The sequence below is a fragment of the Notolabrus celidotus genome, chromosome 23 (assembly GCF_009762535.1).
Source record: "Notolabrus celidotus isolate fNotCel1 chromosome 23, fNotCel1.pri, whole genome shotgun sequence".
Taxonomy (NCBI): domain Eukaryota; kingdom Metazoa; phylum Chordata; class Actinopteri; order Labriformes; family Labridae; genus Notolabrus; species Notolabrus celidotus.
In genome coordinates, this window is record NC_048294.1 from 13,001,673 (window position 1) to 13,019,800 (window position 18,128).

At 40.1% G+C, this 18,128-nt stretch overlaps 1 protein-coding gene across 4 annotated transcripts in view; it reads right to left on the reverse strand.

The window, feature by feature from the left end:
• Positions 1-18,128, reverse strand: part of LOC117806990 (zeta-sarcoglycan-like) — a 56,882-nt gene that overhangs the window by 24,649 nt on the left and 14,105 nt on the right. Inside the window, exons 2-4 of one of the 4 annotated variants that reach the window (XM_034676007.1) lie at positions 16,664-16,858; positions 7,904-8,005; positions 4,293-4,403 (exon numbers count right to left, since the gene is read on the reverse strand). In XM_034676007.1, the coding sequence (XP_034531898.1) occupies positions 4,293-4,403; positions 7,904-8,005; positions 16,664-16,858 (408 nt within the window). Of the gene's footprint in view, positions 1-4,292; positions 4,404-4,587; positions 4,804-7,903; positions 8,006-16,663; positions 16,859-18,128 lie in introns of those variants that run through there. The other 3 variants (XM_034676008.1, XM_034676010.1, XM_034676009.1) reach the window with 3 other exon arrangements.

Here is an 18,128-nt window from a genome sequence, read left to right on the forward strand (position 1 = left end):
TCCATACTTTGTGGACTGGGAAGAAACTGACAATTTGAAGGCTCCTTTGAAATGAAACAGCCTCGTCTTGCTGCTGTGATGTGTACGTCCAAGCTGTGCATACCCTGAATTGGGACACAGCTATAGTATCACATTTGAGCTAATAACTACGGTCTGCTGCAGTCAAATATGTTTGATTAACTTCAAGCTCTTCTAAATTGCTGTCCAATTCAAGCAAATTATCCCACGTTTTTTTTCTATGTGTAGATCTGCAGAGGTCATTCAGTTCATTTTAATTCCCTGTTTGCTCGCTCTGGATATGAATGCACATCATGAACAGAAGTTCCTCTCGGAAACACCCGACACGAAGACAATTTTCAGTTCTCGATTTGAAGCATCCCCCCTTTATAGAGTTTATAGGTCTTGCGCTGTTTCCTGAGGGGACATGACTGAGACGCTGTTGCTCTCCTCGACACTTCTTTGGGATCACATGAAAGGCTTTTTAGTCACTGCGCCTGTTGAGGAAGGTCAAGTGCAGATCAGAGCGAATGCACATAAATGGAGCCCGTTGTTGAAGGTGCAGCGGGGCCCCGTCAGACTGAGAAATTACCATGGCTGCTGTAAGGCAGAGGATGCTTCCCTGCATACAATGAATAACATCAGAGGCATACGCAGGAGCATGGCCCACTGCTCCGATGAAAAAGCTGAAAACAAAGCCGGCGCCTGTGATTGTACTGTCTTCCTGAGAGCAAAGTAAAGGCAGAGAAAAGGGGGCACTGCTTGGGGTTTTAACTGTAATCCCAAACACATATTTGCATACATCTATTTAAATTTTAATTATATTTGATTGTTCTGCCAGTGGATCATTTTCACTCTGAGCTGAACAGGAAAAATAATGAAGCAAACATGTCACATGTTAAAAAGGTACGCTTGTTACCTCTTCATTTTCTTCTTAGAACCGCAAATCCTGCAGGGTGGCTCTTTGCACATGGAGTACAGGTTGTTTTGGGACATTTTTGTTGTCTTATTTTATAGTTTTTAATATTAAAAGCCTCCTGTATTCCAGTTTAATACTGTTTGTTTAATTAAATTGGTTCTAGAAAAGTGGGTGTTCAGATCTCTAAAGGCACCGATGCCGCTCCAAAAAAAGCTTTAATTCAAAACTGTGCGAATGAAACAAGTGAATGGCTGCAGTTGCATCAGCAGACTGCAATTCAGATCAGCACTGGTGCTCACAATCATCTTTGTCATGCGTCACCGATGCAAGTGGGTGAGACGGAGCGAGGGAGAAGTTTCACCCCAATAAAGATACACCTGCATCTGATGCTATTTTTAGATAAGTCAGGGTCCCCGGAGACAAAAAGGAGAGCCAACAGTCTGAAGAGCAGAGATTTGATCAAAATAAAAACTATCTGGGCACTGTGTTGCCTCATACAGAGACGTGCGTCAGACTGAGACTGAGTTTAATGGAAAGAAAAGATGCATTTTAACTTGATTACAAAGTGAAAAATATGAAAACATTTGTGAGATTATCACAAGGGGCCAAATCTTCTTTGCCAATAACATTATCAAACCTTTAAATAAGAAAAAAGCGTATTCAAACCAACTGAATATAGCATTTTCCTGCTTCAAGGGAGGCTTTCATGTGGTTTTAGTTTAACTAAGCAACAGATCCTCACTACAAACATCCAGAGAAAGTAGAGATGTCACATTTTTGAGCTCTGAAGAATCGTCACAGATGATATAAGAGTCAAGGTTACAGAAACTCCAGTCACCTTTCTACAGAAATGGAGACCTTAGATAAGCAGAAATCAAAGTCTTCTGCTGCCTTTAAAGTCCTCCTTCTGTTTGCATCAGTGGGCTTTAACCATGTGCCTTCAAATCAAAGGCCAGGACTGCAGGCTGAACACACCAGCTAATGTTTTGTTTTTCTCAGAACTACTTCAAGCAGAGGATTAAAGAGTGAAAGCTGCTCCCGTAGTTCTTCATATAAAAAAACACATTTGTGCCTCAGTGCTCATTTATTGATATTCAAACGAAGAATCAATTTAAAAAAACAAAAAAAATCATTTGAATAAACTCTGTTAAAAAAATGAAGCTAATCATATCTAATTTGATCTCTGTGGTTTTCTAAAGCTCCTGTGAGGACTTCAGCTGTTTGTGAAACAGACTGAAATTAATACTGAGTGTTCTTGATGACCTGCAAAAGTGAACAAGACCATCAGCAAGACGATTTATTATTTCTATGAAGTTATACATATGTCTAAAGCTGATGCGTGTCATAAGAAGTGATCAGCAAAAACTGCCAAATGATCTTTGTTTTAAAATTTTTCCTGGGAAAGATTGTTGATACATGATAGATTTCACTGTTAAAGGAAGCAGGATGAAATTTTATTTACAAAAAAAACCAAACCCTTATTTCAAATGTACAAATAAATCAACATAGACAAGGCACCAAAATTATTAAAAACTGAAAGTTCCTTACTGGAGCTTTAACAAGCAGACATTATTATATTACTGTAGGAAAAACAAAAACAGGCTATCTAAGACAAATTTCCATGTTTTTCCATTAAAAGCACTAAGTAAAATTATCAATATGTTTTTTGTTGTTTAAAAGTTGTTTAAAAGTCATCACTCTTGCTAGACGGCACCAGAATTACTAGTTAGCAAAACAAATTCTTAATATTTTGATCACTGTTCACCCAAAATGCCAGTCATGTTGTGTCTAAGCTGTAGCACAGCCACCTGCCACTAGCCACGGCTGTAGCTCCAGTTAATGGTCTACTGCTCTGCAACCTGGATGTAAACAAGCACAGATGACTGACTGCGCAGTATGTTGACGTATAAGGACAACTGAAGGCTGGTGGTGCTAGCTCTGCTGTCCTTAACCCCACTCAGTAAAATAAATTTAACAGTTTATCTGCAGGACTGAGATCTAGTGTTTGGCCAAGTTGAATAAATTGTGCTCAATATGGACTAGGGGTGGGAATCAAAAACCGATCCGACTTAGAACCGGTTCCAATTGATCAATTCCATCGGAATTGTACACCTCAAATGTTATCGATTCTTCTTCACGATTCATTTCCCAGCACAACGTCATGTCGCAGTACGTTGCATTACGTCACAAACTCTGCGATGCAGAACTCCTAGGTGCAAATACCTCAAATATGCTGAAGTGTTTGTCGACTCGGCCTAGAAGCTTTGGGTTAGCGTCGGGTCGAAGTGGAGAAGGGTTCCATGTGAGAGTGGGTAAAATACCTCCGCAATGACCCCTGGAGGAAAACCGTTTTTCCTCTCCAAATTCAAAGTCTTTTCCTCCAGGCTCCAGGGGCCACGTCCGGACTCATGCTGCTGAGAATGAGGTCAACCTATTGTTCAGTATGTTCAAGTTGAATATGTTCACATTCAGTCTTGTGCAGACATAATTTTGGAAAAAATAAAATGGTTCCTTTTGGTGCGGAAGACTGTGTAGAACTACTTTTTTTCCCCTTAAAAAAATACTCAGGAATCGTTAGGAGAATTGATAAGGAGTTGAATTGATAAGCAGCATCGACAATGGCATTGACATTGATACAATTTTATTAATCCCCACCCCTAATATGGACTGTTGTGAGTGTTTTCTTACCTTTAGACAACTCAGCTAGCTAAAGTTTAAACTTTCATTTAAACGACTAGAATTCTAGCTGCTTTGGGCAGCCTTAATTTGTACTAGATCATTCAATCTTTTATTAAACTTTTGATCAAAATAGAACCATTGTGTGCTTGGACTGTCAACTATTACATGTCATGTTTGGTAAAAATAGTCAGTTAAAACTTCTAATGATGCTACAAATTTGCAAAAAGTGGAAGTAGACACATATGCCTATAACAAACAATGAACAGCCATTACTCTACAATTGCAAAAAAGCTCTCTGACAACACGTTTTCTTTGAACAAGCATTATTTAATCGTTCAAAAAGACAAACATATGTCTGCTGAAACACTTGGTTTCACAAACACTTGAATTTTTTACCTGCCAGAAGAGCTTTCATAATTTAAGCCTAAAATTACAGCATTTCTTGTTGCTTTCAATAGAGTGTCTTTTCAAGTGTCAGACTAATTTCACATTCCTGAAATAATGGCGGTATCATGGCTTTCACAGGTGTAGGCGTAGGTGTTATGAGGCATCATATGCTTGAAATTTTAAGAGTAAAGCCGATTTGAAACATTTGATATTAAGGTCACCCCTTTCGGGATTAAAAATGCAGGTGTGTGGATGCTGTGCCACCTGTGTAAGCTGACAGGCAGATGGATGAATGTATAGATAGACAGACCTGCACAGAGGAAGCCCGCAGGGTGAGGAGGAATAATACACAGAAGAGTCTATCTATCAATCTTCCTGTCAGCTTTGACAGACAGCTCAGCACGGGTAGAACTGGAATCTTCTGCAAAAAGAGCCCCGCATTAGTGACGCGTATTAAAAGGATCACAATATTGAGTGTCTGTGGTCTCATTTACACTTGAACCTTCAAGCAGGAGCAGCACAATGCCCATAATTTCAGATGCGAAAGCAACAATGGCACTCTAATTTCTAAGTGTTTGAAATCATCTCTGCACTTGAGGTTTCACCTGCTGGAGGAAAACTGATGCCCAATCTGAAGTTTCAGAGAGGCAGTCGGGACCAGCTGGGTTCACACACAGCAGGTAGGGAATGTGAAGCATCAACACTGAGGCACTGCTGCCTGCTCTTTGCCATTAAACTGTGGAAAATATAGTGACATTAATTATATTACCCAGTGTGAACAGCCTCTTTAGTGCATGGTATCATGATTAGGCCTGAGTGTTAACTCATGATACTCTGAGTGGAAAGTGTGTGCAGGTACCCGCTGAAAATTACTCCAATGTCAAACACTGGCAGTGGATTTGTGGGCATAATAAAATCTAAATATTACTAATTTGAGATTATTTCTCTTAAGGTTTGTTGTATTTGAGTTTTCCACCAAATTTGAGGGGCAGAGCTCATGAAAACTTTGAGAAATGTTCCGGTTTGTGAATAATATAAGGACTTTTTGGTTATTGTTGTAATATTCTTTTCATCTTCTTTGTACATCATTCTGCTGCTAAGCGCTGTTCAAGTGGCTGCTTGTTGCAGTAGCTCTCTCTTCGTTGTTCTTTTTTCGACTTATCTTTGTATTTGGAGCCTTTCATGTCTTTTAATGACTCATTTGTTGGCCATGGACACCAAACTGGCTACGCTTGCAGTGGTGTTTTTGCTATTTTTGTTCCTATGTGTGTCCAGAGATCCTACATGTAACCATGGTCGCATTGTTTACATACGAGATCAGCTATTAGCAGCCCGTAGCATGTTGATGCTAAACGATGCTAGGCTCAATGTTCCCTGCGAGCTGAGAAGAAGGAGGCAGGACGACGTGCTGGTGTTGAGGTGCTAGCTAAGAAAAGACATCGACCTGTCCTTCCACCCACCGTTATGGGGACTGTAAGATCTATCTACGATAAGGTGGATGAGCTAACCCAGCACCAGAGGGAATACTGGCAGAGTAGCATCATGCTAACAGAGCTAACATCGGACACGAACGCCACATTGGAAGGATTTCACCTGCTGCAACTGACTGGTGAAGAAGGCCAGCTCAGTCCTGGGCCCTGTGGAGGTGGTGGCTGACAGGAGAATTATGGCCAAGCTGTCGTCTTTGATGAACATTTCTTTTCTATATATATTCTTGTACTGTACACCATTTTGTTTGCTGCGGTAACTCCATGAATTTCCCCGTTGGGGGATGAATAAAGGATTATCTTATCTTATTATCTTATCTCTTATCTTATAAAGTATCATGTTGTCATCAGTGTCTCTATTTACACATTCTGCTTAATAATGCAGGATCCGTAGGTGTTATAGACAGCTTCCTGGCATCAGAAGTGTTCTGCTTCTGTTTGTACTCTGAGTAAAAGTCGTCCACCAGCACTTCAGCGGGCATTGGCTGCAAGCAGGAAAACAGTTCTCTAGAGACAAAAGAGGTAGAACACATCGTCCATAATGCAATCCCAGAAGCCATCAGTGGTCATATAACATAGATTTACCCATAATAATGTCTCTTAAAAGACATCTGCATGCAAATGTAGGTTGAAATCCACTTTTAGATGTAAATTCTCCACTCCAACTTCGTCTTACTTCTTGAGTTGTTGGTTGAAATGTAAACTATGGTAGGGAAACAAAAAAATTGGGATGCAGGGAAGCCTCAAAAATTTAGCAATCATTCCCAGGAGCTAAATAATCTGCCAAGATTGTGTTATGAGTGACAAAAGAGGGGTATAAACAATAGTATATAAATCATTATTGATTTATTATTGTCATTGGCTACAAAGTGATCTGTTTAGGATGTTAAAGCAAATTGGAATGCATCTAAGAACGGGATTCAAATTCCACACTCTTATATTTTTGATTGCACAAATTTACAAACTAATACTGCAGCTTCTATTTCCGTCTTGGCAGGAGCCCCATTAAGTGTAAACTGTGTTTGCAAACTTACCAGCTCTCCTCTCACAACATGCTCCTGAGAGTGCGGATTTAAGGGGCTACTCTGACTGTAATTTACTGCCAGCTACCAGAGCTCCTGCCAAAAACACAGAGGGAGCCGTTCCCACTTGGTATTCACAGATTACAGCTTGAGTCATTGATGAGGATTCAAAGCGCTGATTGATCCACGGGAAGTGAAACTAAAGCCACTTTGAGTCCCGCCCTGATAGCGCCGTGGACTTGGTGAAACATATAAAAGAAAGAAATCATGCTATATTTAACTTTAAGGTACCTGTGGTGCACTGCTGATGTCACTGCTGTTTCTGGTAATGGCTTATTGATCAATGGTGGTTATCTGACTGAAGAACAGCACTGTGCGCTGTGCTGTAAACTCATTGGATAACCATAATCCCCGGCTTTCGCAGTGCTTGACATATTTCCTCAGGTGAGAAATATCGAGTGACCCGCAGAGATTTTTGTCCTGCAAATATCTCTGGTGTGGGTAGATAAGGGGGCCAGTGCACGGCATGTCTGTAAAATAAGACAATAAAAATGTCTGCAGGTGGTATTGCACCGGGGGGAATGAAATATTGGCTCTGTCCAGTGTTAGGCTATGGCCTTGTGGTGTTTTCTCTACTGCTAAGCGCACAGCTGTTTTATTTAAATCACCATTTAGCTCGGACTTCAACATCAAAGACGGAGAGAGGGCTATTCTGAGTTGTTTCACGATCCACTGTGTCAAATTGTGCCCGCCACTTCCTCTGTCGACGTCCCTCAAAAATCAAATTTACATGGAACCCCGAGTTCTAGTGCTTGAAATTGCTTCCTCGCACCATGCCTAATCACTGAAAAAGGGGATGATCCAACCGAGCGTCTGTGTGTCGTGTGGGAGAGGGAAAATTTGGATCAACTTTGCAGTGGAGCTGTGTTGGTTAATCTACAAAACATCAAAGAGGAGAGAAAGAAGGAAGGAAGGATGGGAGCAGAAGAGGGGAATTTATCGCGTGGGCTTGATTGGAAATCCAAGCGGTTGGACTGTGGTCCCTCTGTAATCGCCTGTAATCTCCTGTAGGGTTGTATGTGGCTTGAGAGGAGCCGAGAGGCAGCCTATTACCCATCTCCGGCCGATGGGAGGCCCCGATAGTGTGATGGTGGAGGGTGGCAGGAAATGAGGAGAAGGAGGAGAGACAGAGTGTCTATTCGAGCACAATATAAGTTAACATCAAAGTATCATCAAGTCAGAGTTCAGAGGAAAGTTGGCCTTTGTTCTTAATGAATTGATCATAACTTCCTCAGATCAATAGCAGCTTGTCTGCAGCTTTGGAGGTATCTCCAGTCGATGGATGTTACCCTGAGTTCATCAGCGTATTGATCAACAGGCAAGTTGGAAGAAGAGCTAAGGGAGCAACTTACCCTTCTGGATTGGATCTCGCTCACGTAGAGAGGCAGGACGAACTCAGAGATTCCCTCCAGGCGAATCCCGTCGTGGTTTAGCTGCAGGTTCCCCATCCCGTCCTGAAACAAAATCATGAGCACGGCTGATATCTCCTGGTTTGACTCAAAGGATTATCGCTTCCCGAATGCATAAAAAATTGAACCCTGCTGTCACTGAACTGCATTAGGGAGAGCATTAGGAGGGCCAGTGGATAGGCGGCAGGGCTGAGTGACAGTGAGAAAGTAGGACATGACATCGAAGTGACAATGGTGCAGACACTCAGAGGTGTTGGGGTGAGGGGTGGCATGCAGGGGGAGGCAGACTGAGGAGAGGAAGGCTAATGTGGCAGCTGTGAGATGAATGTTGATGACTCAAGACAGTGTGGTTGAATAGATTTACAGCAGCACTGATGATGGCATCGCTTTATTGATTACTATCATCACATTTTAAGTAGTTACAGTAGCACAAGGTGCTCTTAAAAACTGAAGAAGTGGAATGAAAGTTGCATCATGCACTGTTGCATGTATACTTTACATTTTTGCTGAATGTTACAGATCACAAGCAGGAGTTTTTGATGTATTTTCACAGCTGGTTCAGACGGCCATTGATTCTCATTTTTGTGAGGTCCAAAAATCAATTAATGGAGATTTAAAACTTGCCTCAGTAATCTTATCTTTCAACATGAGCATCAAGTCTGTGATAACTTTATTAAAGTTTAGCATTGATCTAAAAAGCGGCTGTAAATGACCTCATAATTACAACATAACTTTGTTCAGAAGTTGTGCAGACTTAGCGCTCACTGTTAAGTAGTCCACAACTTTATGGCTTATCAATTCACATACCAGACAGACACACAGTACATCAAAGGAAAAGACTGCTTTGAAAGTAGTACAATCAAATCTAAGTAAAATTAAGCATGATTAGTTACATTAGTGTATTAAAGCTCCTGTGAGAGGCTCTTAGTGTGTGTTGGTTTTGGCGCCCCCTGTGGACAAAGCAGTACCTCTGATCTCTTCGTAGATTTGGTCCTCTGGATGTGTAAGTGGTGATTTTTTCCCCCTCCTATCTCTCATAATTTCTTTAACTGCTAAATGTATCCCTCGTAGACAGTCTTTGCCATGTTGAATATTTCAAAACAAGCTGTTCCTGCAGTATGCTGCCTATAACTTTGATTGAAATCTACCTGATGAGTGTTTTCAGGCATTGAAAATAAGAAAATAAAAGTAATTCCTCTTGTAGCTGATGGCATTGTCTTATAGAAGCATCAGTAATGATTTCCGTCAAATTATTATTTTTTAAATTGTGATTAATCGCTGAATTTGCGACTAATCACATTTTTAAAATTCCATTATTGTGCTTCTCAACGGCACCCCGGGTCTAGTTATTCTGAGATAACTTGTCATTACTCACTGACGTCAAATGATCCCAAGGTATTTAAAGCAACACAATTGGAACTCCTAAAAAGTGATTGATTGATCAAGGTTGCCTTCTCTGTTTCATAGGGTTAGGGTTGGTCCTGTATACATCAAAAATATTGTTCCCTGCTCTGGCAGGCACATGAGTGGTCACAGCATGCCAACCTGAGATTAAGCCTGAGATCCAAGCTAAAGATCAGTGGCAATTTACTCTGAAATAGTGCTCTGCCAGCGTTTCTGGCGCTTGATATCTGCTGATGTTATTCTGATTAGCTGCAACTGTATGCTTAGCTTAGAGGTGGTTATCTCAAACTCAGAGTTCATATTACTTTGACTTGTTCACATAGCTGTCCAGAAACTGTAAAGTGAGATGTGTCATTTTACAGTGCAGTGGTGTCACAATGGCAGAATGAAGACGCTAGCAGCTTGACTGCAGTGTGCAAATAGCATGCAATTGAAATAGTATGTGCTAATTTTGGACCTTCATCTCATAGTGATTGACACGTTAGCTGGTTGCCAGAAAAACACATGGTTCCACCAACCTCCTCCATTTCTTTTATTCAGGACCTGATTTCAGTAGATAATTCAGTAGAAGCTGATAAAAGGTGCACCTCAATAAGTAAAGTGAAGTCTGAGAGCAGCTTTTGAGAGGATTTGAATGAACAGATGGGTTCTGGCGGATGTGTTGGAAGATTCCATACAGCCAGCAGCACAAATGCGTAGAGATAGTGAATTATAGAAGCAAGGAACAGAGAGGAGAGCCCCATCACACAGACTGGAAACAACCGGAGGACAAAGTCAGAGGAGGTGGGTGTGGAAGTGTGGAGCTCTTTGTGTGTCAGCAGTCTGACATTAAAGTCACTCCTGTGCTGAAGTGGAGGTGATGTGGTGGGAGTGAAGGGTCTGTACAAGCTACAGTCAGTCTGATGTTTGGGCGTGAGGCAGGACAAACAGGAGGGTGTTACGACAGATCAGTCGTGACGTGCTGAAGGCCTGGATGAGTGCTGCAGCAAGAGTGAAAGGAAGAGATGAGAAGACACAGGCGATGACTCTGAGATGGAAAAATGACAACTAAAAGATTTAGCTTTGTTAGGTTTCAAAGAAAAGTGCAGTCAAAGACATCACCCAAGGTTCTGCTGTCCTTGACAACCAGAGAGAAGCTTTTGGTGTTGTGGATGTGGATCCTCCCAGTCATAGTTTGGCTTTATCAACTCTGTGCTACATTTTGATCCAGTACAGAGGATGAGTTTTAAACATTGGTGTAGATCCAGTTTAATAACTACTGCCTATATTCATTTATTTATTTGCATTGTCACAGAGTATGTAATGGACTAATGCAAAATATACAATTTTGATGTGGGTGTGTAGTTGATCATGGTGTTGAGTTATTTTCAAATAAAAATAAAGGGGCGCTGGTGGCCAATCTAAGCGCTCCACACACAGAGGCTATAGTCCTCGTTGCAGCAGTCGCCAGTTCGAAGCCTGGCCGCAACCATTTTCTGGATGTTTTCCCCCACTCTCTACTCCCAACATGTCCTGTCTCTCTACAGCTATCCTATCAATAAAGGCAAAAATGCCCCAAGTCCAAGCACCGCACCTTGGGGGACAGAGTCTTTGCCATCGCTGCCCCGGCTATCTGGAACCCTCTCCCTCCACACATCCGCAACTCTGATTCACTTCGATCAATCAAAAACCACCTCAAGACCTACCTGTTCAAAAAAGCATACAATACACGTGAGCTCTAACCCCGCCCCACCTCTGTCCTTGTTTTGTTATATTTACCTGTTTTATTTTTAATTTTATTCTATGTAAAGCGACTTTAAGTATTAGGAAAAGCACTACATAAAACCTACAAATTATTAAAATTATGTATATATAAAAAATTTGTATCACTTTGCTGTAAAACACTGACCAAAATAAGGTACAACCATCTGATTTCCAGTCGATCTCAGAACCCGTACCAACTACTAGGTATTTCTGGTGTAGCAAGCTGTTAGCAGTCATTGGTGTCCATCCAAGATTTACTGTCCCGTGTGCTGCTATGTTCACAGTCTAGTCAGCAACTCTGGCAAAATCCCCACTTCAAAACTTCAAAACAAACACTGTCATTTCTTGGTTTCTTTACCAGAGGAGCATCAGATTTTCTGTTTCTGGTTAGTCTCAGTTTCATTGTTAATAGTAGGTTATACAAAGTCTTTACACCAGTTTACTTCAGGTGTTTGAACCTGGAAAAAGAAATCAAAAGTTCTGTTTTTCTCTTTAAAAATGTTCCTATTGTGAGGGGCACTCAGTTTTGCCACTTACAGCCTGCTACATACTACCTCCAAATGTAGTAGGCAGTAGGTACTGCCTACTACATACTGCGTTTGAATTTAGTATGTAGTATGACTGTTCTGTTCGATCTGTGTTTCACCACGCTGGGCCAGACGTCACTGGATTTACGGTTTTGGAAAGCGGAAGTAAACAACATCCAAGTTGTTTGCAAAACTTCTTCTTTAGCATCACTTATGATTTAAAAAGTTAAGAAGTGGTTTATATGGAATTTAACAATTTTCACAGCACATAAAACTGATTTCCCCCGTCAAAAAAAGAGGGAAAAAGAAAAAGCAGAACGAGCACTGGGCATTTTGGGAAACAGTACTTGAGGCAGACTGGTCCGATGCATACTGTGAAATTTTCCCGAATCAGTAGACATCCGGGGAGTTTTGGCATACTGCAGATTTTGCTCTTGTTCACTTACTACTTACTACGTACTGAATTTTGGCCAAATCAGTACGCACTGCTAGTACAGTAGGAGATTTCGAAAACAGCCTCTGAGTTTGGTGAGCTAATCAGCACAGGACAGGGTCAAGTGTGTGTGCCTGATTGCCCCTGATCTGGAGCAGGTGGGTGGCTGCTTATGCTCCTGGGCTCCAGTTCCCTGTGCTGACTCATTAGCTCACCTTCAGAGTTATTGAGAGGAGCTCTCCTGTGATCTCTGCATGTATAGTTTTCCTAAGCACCATAAATCCCCAGTAATATTGCCCTCTCTGTTTAGGTCTATAAGAAGATAGTTTAGTTGGAGTTGGGTCAGTCTTTACCCCGGTCTTTTGGTTTTCTTCAAAGGCGTCTCTAACAGCCCTTTTAGTTTTGTTAAAAGGTTTTCCTGGGTCCCCCTCATATCTTGGTTCCAGTCAGTTGATCTGCAGTGGTGGTTTAGTTTTTCTCTTATCATTGTAACACTTTGTTTAGGTTTTGGAGTCTCTTGGTTTTAGCCTTCTTTATTTTCTTCTTCTTTCTCTCTCTGATCGCTTGCGATTTTTGTGGTTATTCCTTTTTGGATTAACTTCAAGAAACCCTGTAGTCTGCACTTGTATCCCACAACCCCTCATCCTGACACCTACATTTTGTTCTTCTAGCAGTTTAGGACTTTACAAGAAGGAATGAAGCATCTTAGAAGCTTAAAAAGATCCTGTACCTTATTAGGTTGCAACTGTTTTGTGAGTATTTTGTCTTTTTTATTATACATAGGATGTTTCTCACTTCAGTGACTGAACAAAAAATGTATCTGGAAAAGTGCAACCTCAGCTGTTATATCACAATATTATGTGCCTCTGAGAACATTAACTAGCTTCTCCATATTTATGTGTCACCGTGAGTTAGCGATAAATAGCTTCTTCCCAAGGCTTTTTTCTGTGCACTGTGTTTTCTTAGCAACTTAAGAAGTGACCAAGTTTTCAGAAGAAATAATACAAGCAAAAATAGCCCCTCCAGATATGCTGTCATTTCTCGGTTCACTACACCCCCAGAGGAGCACCTGTTTGACTGTTGAGTCTCAGTTTCACTGTAAACAGTTATTTACATTAAGGCTTCACTCTGGCTTATTTCAGTGGTATAATTTCAAAAAGGAAGCTGGTTCATTTTAATGATTTACTTGCAATTAACGGGCGTTACATTTGCCAAAACAACAACATAATGATGGACATTTGTTATTACTGGAAAAAAAGATGCATGCTTTCTCAGGTTTGTCCTCAAGCCGAGATGAAATGAACTTTGAAAATGTGTTTGCAGAGTGAAAGTCAGATCAGTCATTTTTAATGCATTCCAGTGAGTCAGGAAATCTAAATGCTGATTTGCTTCACAACACACTGTCGAGTAGATGTGTTGTTCAAGTTGATATTATGATCTTAGGGTGTTTTGTTAGCTGCTGTTTTATGCAGGTATCTTGTTACATTGTCAGATTATTGTCGATGGAAGCTCGGATGTCATTGCAGCAGATAGCAAGTGCATTGTTCTACATACAGACCATACAGAGTTCAGGGTAAAGTAGTTCTGGGGTCTTTCATCCCCCAGAACTCTTGGTCGAAATGCACCTAAACAGATTCTATATTTCAGAGTAACTTGTACATCCAACAGATGTCTAATTTTAAGACTGCTCTTGTTTGTTAATAAAAAAGTTAGGGGGAATAAAAAAGCAAGTTTGAATTCCAGGTTGAAAAACTGTAAAATGGAAAGTCAATGTACTGCAGTATCTTCTCTCTTTTAGTGGTTTGAAACCAATTGAATTGAGATACAAAACATAATTTCACTGAATCAATTGTGTTACTGTCAGCATAGGATTATGATGTGATGTCACATCTCATTGAGGTGCATTAGCAGCCTTTATACCAGCAGTCTGTTGCTATGTTTTTGCTTCTTTTGACCATGTAATAGCAGAATGGTAGTGTTAGAAATTCTCCACACCACCGACTCTGTTTTACAAGGACGAAGCAGACGTCAACTTTTTTTCCCCACTCAGTTGCTCATAATTATGATTTGAACCACGTGCCAAGAATGAGGCGATTTACATGGCAGGGAGAGTGTAATAATAAGATTAAATGCAGGATGGGAAATGTAGGATCAAGCCTTTTTGGAGCTTGACCAAGAAACAATGCTCTTGTGCCAGTGGCCCCCGCAAAAATGATAATGACACCAATACAACAGGGTGTAGTTTGGCATGTGTTTTCTTATTTAGCTGCCTCAGAGATGGGGAGCAGGGAAGTACATTTTCTGGAGCGACACCAACAGCACTGATAAGGTCTTTTGCTCGTGACACAGATTGATGGGAGGCAGAGGAGTAGAGGAGTGATAGCAGGAATCTGGGGAAGCATTCGTCACAGAAGAGGGGGGGATGCTGTCATCCTGAGTTTGTTGACAAAATGCTAAATTGTGTGCATTGTCCCTGGAAATGTCAGAGGAGCTCGCCGCAGCAGCTTGTTTGGTTTTTTCGCTGTGAGATTAACACGTTCTGTGTCAGCCGGGTGGCTTCAAAGTCTTTTATGATTCCTTATCAAATCCAGATGGGAGAGGACGCTTGTGACACATTTCAGATTCTTCCACTGAGGCTTTATATTCAGGTCAAAGAGGGATCGAAAGGAAGAAATCCGTAGCTACAGCAACATTAGCACTGCTTGATCTTTGGGTCATCCGAGGAAGCAGAGATTGTCAATACTTCAGAGAACCTCATCAGTGAAACTTAATGTGTTTTCAACATTCTGTTTAAGTTCAGTAACACATATTTTTAAAACACTGTATACTGTAAAATTTTGAAACTTTGGATATTGCTTTTTATTGTTGTCTTCATTGAGCATTTTTTAAGCCCCTTGGAATAGTTCATTTTGAAGTAGACTGAAATAAATACTGATGCCTCTTTGTGAACAACATAAACAAATGAAACCTTCAGCAAAGAGACTATTTCTATAGTCATTTGTAAGGCCTAAAACCATTATCCTGGGGTAGGTGTCAGATGAAGTAAGAAACTCCACACTAACATACATTTCTTTTTTTTCTTTTTTTTTTTTAATGGTTTTCAATGTAAAGATTCAGAATGAGTCAGAGATTTGTCAATTTAAAAAAAAGTAGGATCAAGTTTCTGCTGTAATTAGTACTTTCTTTTTTTTTCTTTTTTAATTTATATTTTTGGCCTTTTTGCCTTTATTTTATAGGACAGCTGAAGAGAGACAGGAAATGTTGGGAGTAGAGAGTGGGGGAAGACATGCAGGAAATTGTCAACTGGCCGGGAATCGAACCGGCGACCCCTGCGACGAGGACTTTAGCCTCTGTACGTGGGGCTCTTAGACCGCTAGGCCACCGGCGCCCCGCAAGTCGTAATTTCTGATGTAGAGAACTAAACTATAGAGAATAATCGAATGGTACGTTCACATGGAGCACAAAATTCAACACAAAAGTTCCCCTAGAAGTTTTGGTATTATGCAGCTTTTCTATATCTTTTGGTTGTATTTTTGTGAGCTTAGCATGAATAATTTTTTGAATTACCAAACATGAAAAAGAAAAAAATGTTTGAACAAAAATTATTTTAAATTTTATATTACTAAACTAACAACACCACATCCCAAACCCACGTTGTACTTCCCCAACATTTTAAATAGCTTGCTGTTTTTTACTCTGAAACATACTGAGTGTGATGATGCCAAGGACTACGAGTGTTCTCCTAATTGTTTGCTATCATAACTGTCAAAGTCTTTTTTGTGATCCATGTGATTGTGTTTTTCTTTGAAGCCATAAACCCTATTCCTCATGGTGGATAAATAAATATTCATTTGATTCTAAACTTGTAATTTTAAATTGTTGGACACTTTTTAAATTTAATTGTCATAATAAATATGTGTTTCATTTTTCTGGGTTTCTGGTTGAGTTTTTGGCACTTTTCTTCCTCTAGCCAAACAAGCTCCTGCTACTCTTGTTTACCAATTTTTGTGTTTAATCTTTATTCTGTCCTCTTTTTTTGGTAATAAATCAAAAAAATTGAGGTTTGAGTGGTGGGTAAACAAGCAATCTTAAGACATCACCTCAGGGTCTAAGAAAGATAATTCATATTTCCCCTTTTTGGGAATTCCATTTAGAGAACAGTTCACGGTGGTAACAATGAAGACCAATATTCAACCTCCTATGAAACTGTGAGCGGAGCCGTATTTCATTTTGAAAATTAATGACTTTCCTTTAACAGCATGAAGCTAGAGAGGGACAGAAAATACAAATTTTTGTTTTGAAATAGAATATAAGCCCTGAGTTCAGGATGGGAAATCAACATTTTTGGAATAATACCTGGGGAAATAACCTTGAAAAATATAAAAATGTATCTATTAAACAACTTTTTTTTTAGCCACAAAGGTAACAACCAGTGCAAACATATCTGTAAAATAAAAACATCTTATTTTCATTTAATGAAAACTTGTATAGCTGCAGTACAAATATTTTTTTCCCACATGAATACAGAACAAACTGCTGCTGAAGACCTCACTTATATATATTTTAGTTCATTATAGGATGCGTTAATGTACTCACCACAGAGAAATTCATGACCTTTATGATCCACACAGTGAGGGCCAGGTTCACGATCATGGTGACCAGCAGCAGCAGCAGGAAGAAGTAGAGGCCTCGTTTCCTCCAGCCGTACAGACCCACCGGGTACACAGCATCACAGCCGGGCCGCTGGAGGTGCAGGGACTGCGACGCAAGGATAAACTGCTCCTGGGTGATCTGGGATACAAACACAAACATACACACATGGCTTTATGCTTGCCTGCTGTCAAGGATATACACACACACCACAGGGAAATTCTCATATTGTTGTTTTACCCTTGCCAGGAGCATTAGAAATGACTCTTGGCTGAGGCACGGCTGTTTTACTCTACTTATTCTTTGATGGGTGGTGCTACAATGAGAAGAACAAAAGGTGGGAGCACTGCAGGAATATACGTTAATTGAATGGAATGAGAAGAGGACATTTCATCTGTAACACGCAATGAAAAGCTTTTGTTGTCAGGGGAAGACTATTTTTGTTGTTTGAAACTCCTGCAAAGACGTAGCTTTGCGCGCAAGCCCTTCATACTTCTAGAAATTGAACAAGTGGCAGAGTCATTCATCATGCTGTGTTCCTACAAGACACGGTTTTGTGGGTGAATTTATTTCTTTGAAAGAGATAACAAGTCAGAGTGTCCACTCAGAAAAAAAATAGCAATAATGGTTTGTGTTTCCTCTACTGCAGAAAAGAGCCATCATCTGTGGGAATAACAGGCTGTGAACTAGCAAAAATCTGAAATGTACAGAGCCCCTGAAGTTCAACATCACTTGTTATCTAAAGCACAGAAATAATGAAACACAAGATAACAACTTGTTTTCACTGGATAATCAATATATAGTAACCTGTAATGACAAAATTATCATATTGTGTAGCCAAGATAATAAATAACTTTGAACTTTTCAGTTTTTGCACACAAAATATTGTTTTGTGTGCACAGGTTATTAAATTGTGAGCATAAGATATTAACTTGTGGACACAAAGAAATTATCTTGCAGAAACAAATAATTTCCTTGTGGATGCAATTCATTATCTTATGCACACAAGATGCTTAAGATATGAGCTTGTGCACAAGTTAACATCTTGCGCGTACAAGATAATAATTTGTTCCTTCAAGATAATAATTAGATTCTGCAAGATAATAACCTGTGTGCAGTATATAATTATATTGTCAGAAAAATATATTGTCTTGTTTGCACAAGATATTAACTTTTGAGCGCAAGATAAGTTGTTTGAACAAGATAACTACTAGGGATAGACCGATTATCGGCCGGGCCGATATTCGGCATTTTGACGCATTTCGGCATCGGCCTTTTTTTAAAATCTGACGGCCGATAAGAGATCAACTTAAAACTGAGTTATTTTGGCTCAAAATTAACTATATAACATGTCAGAAATGACACTGTCTGCAGAAACTGTAACCTAGCTTGCGTTCCATTTCTCCTGCAG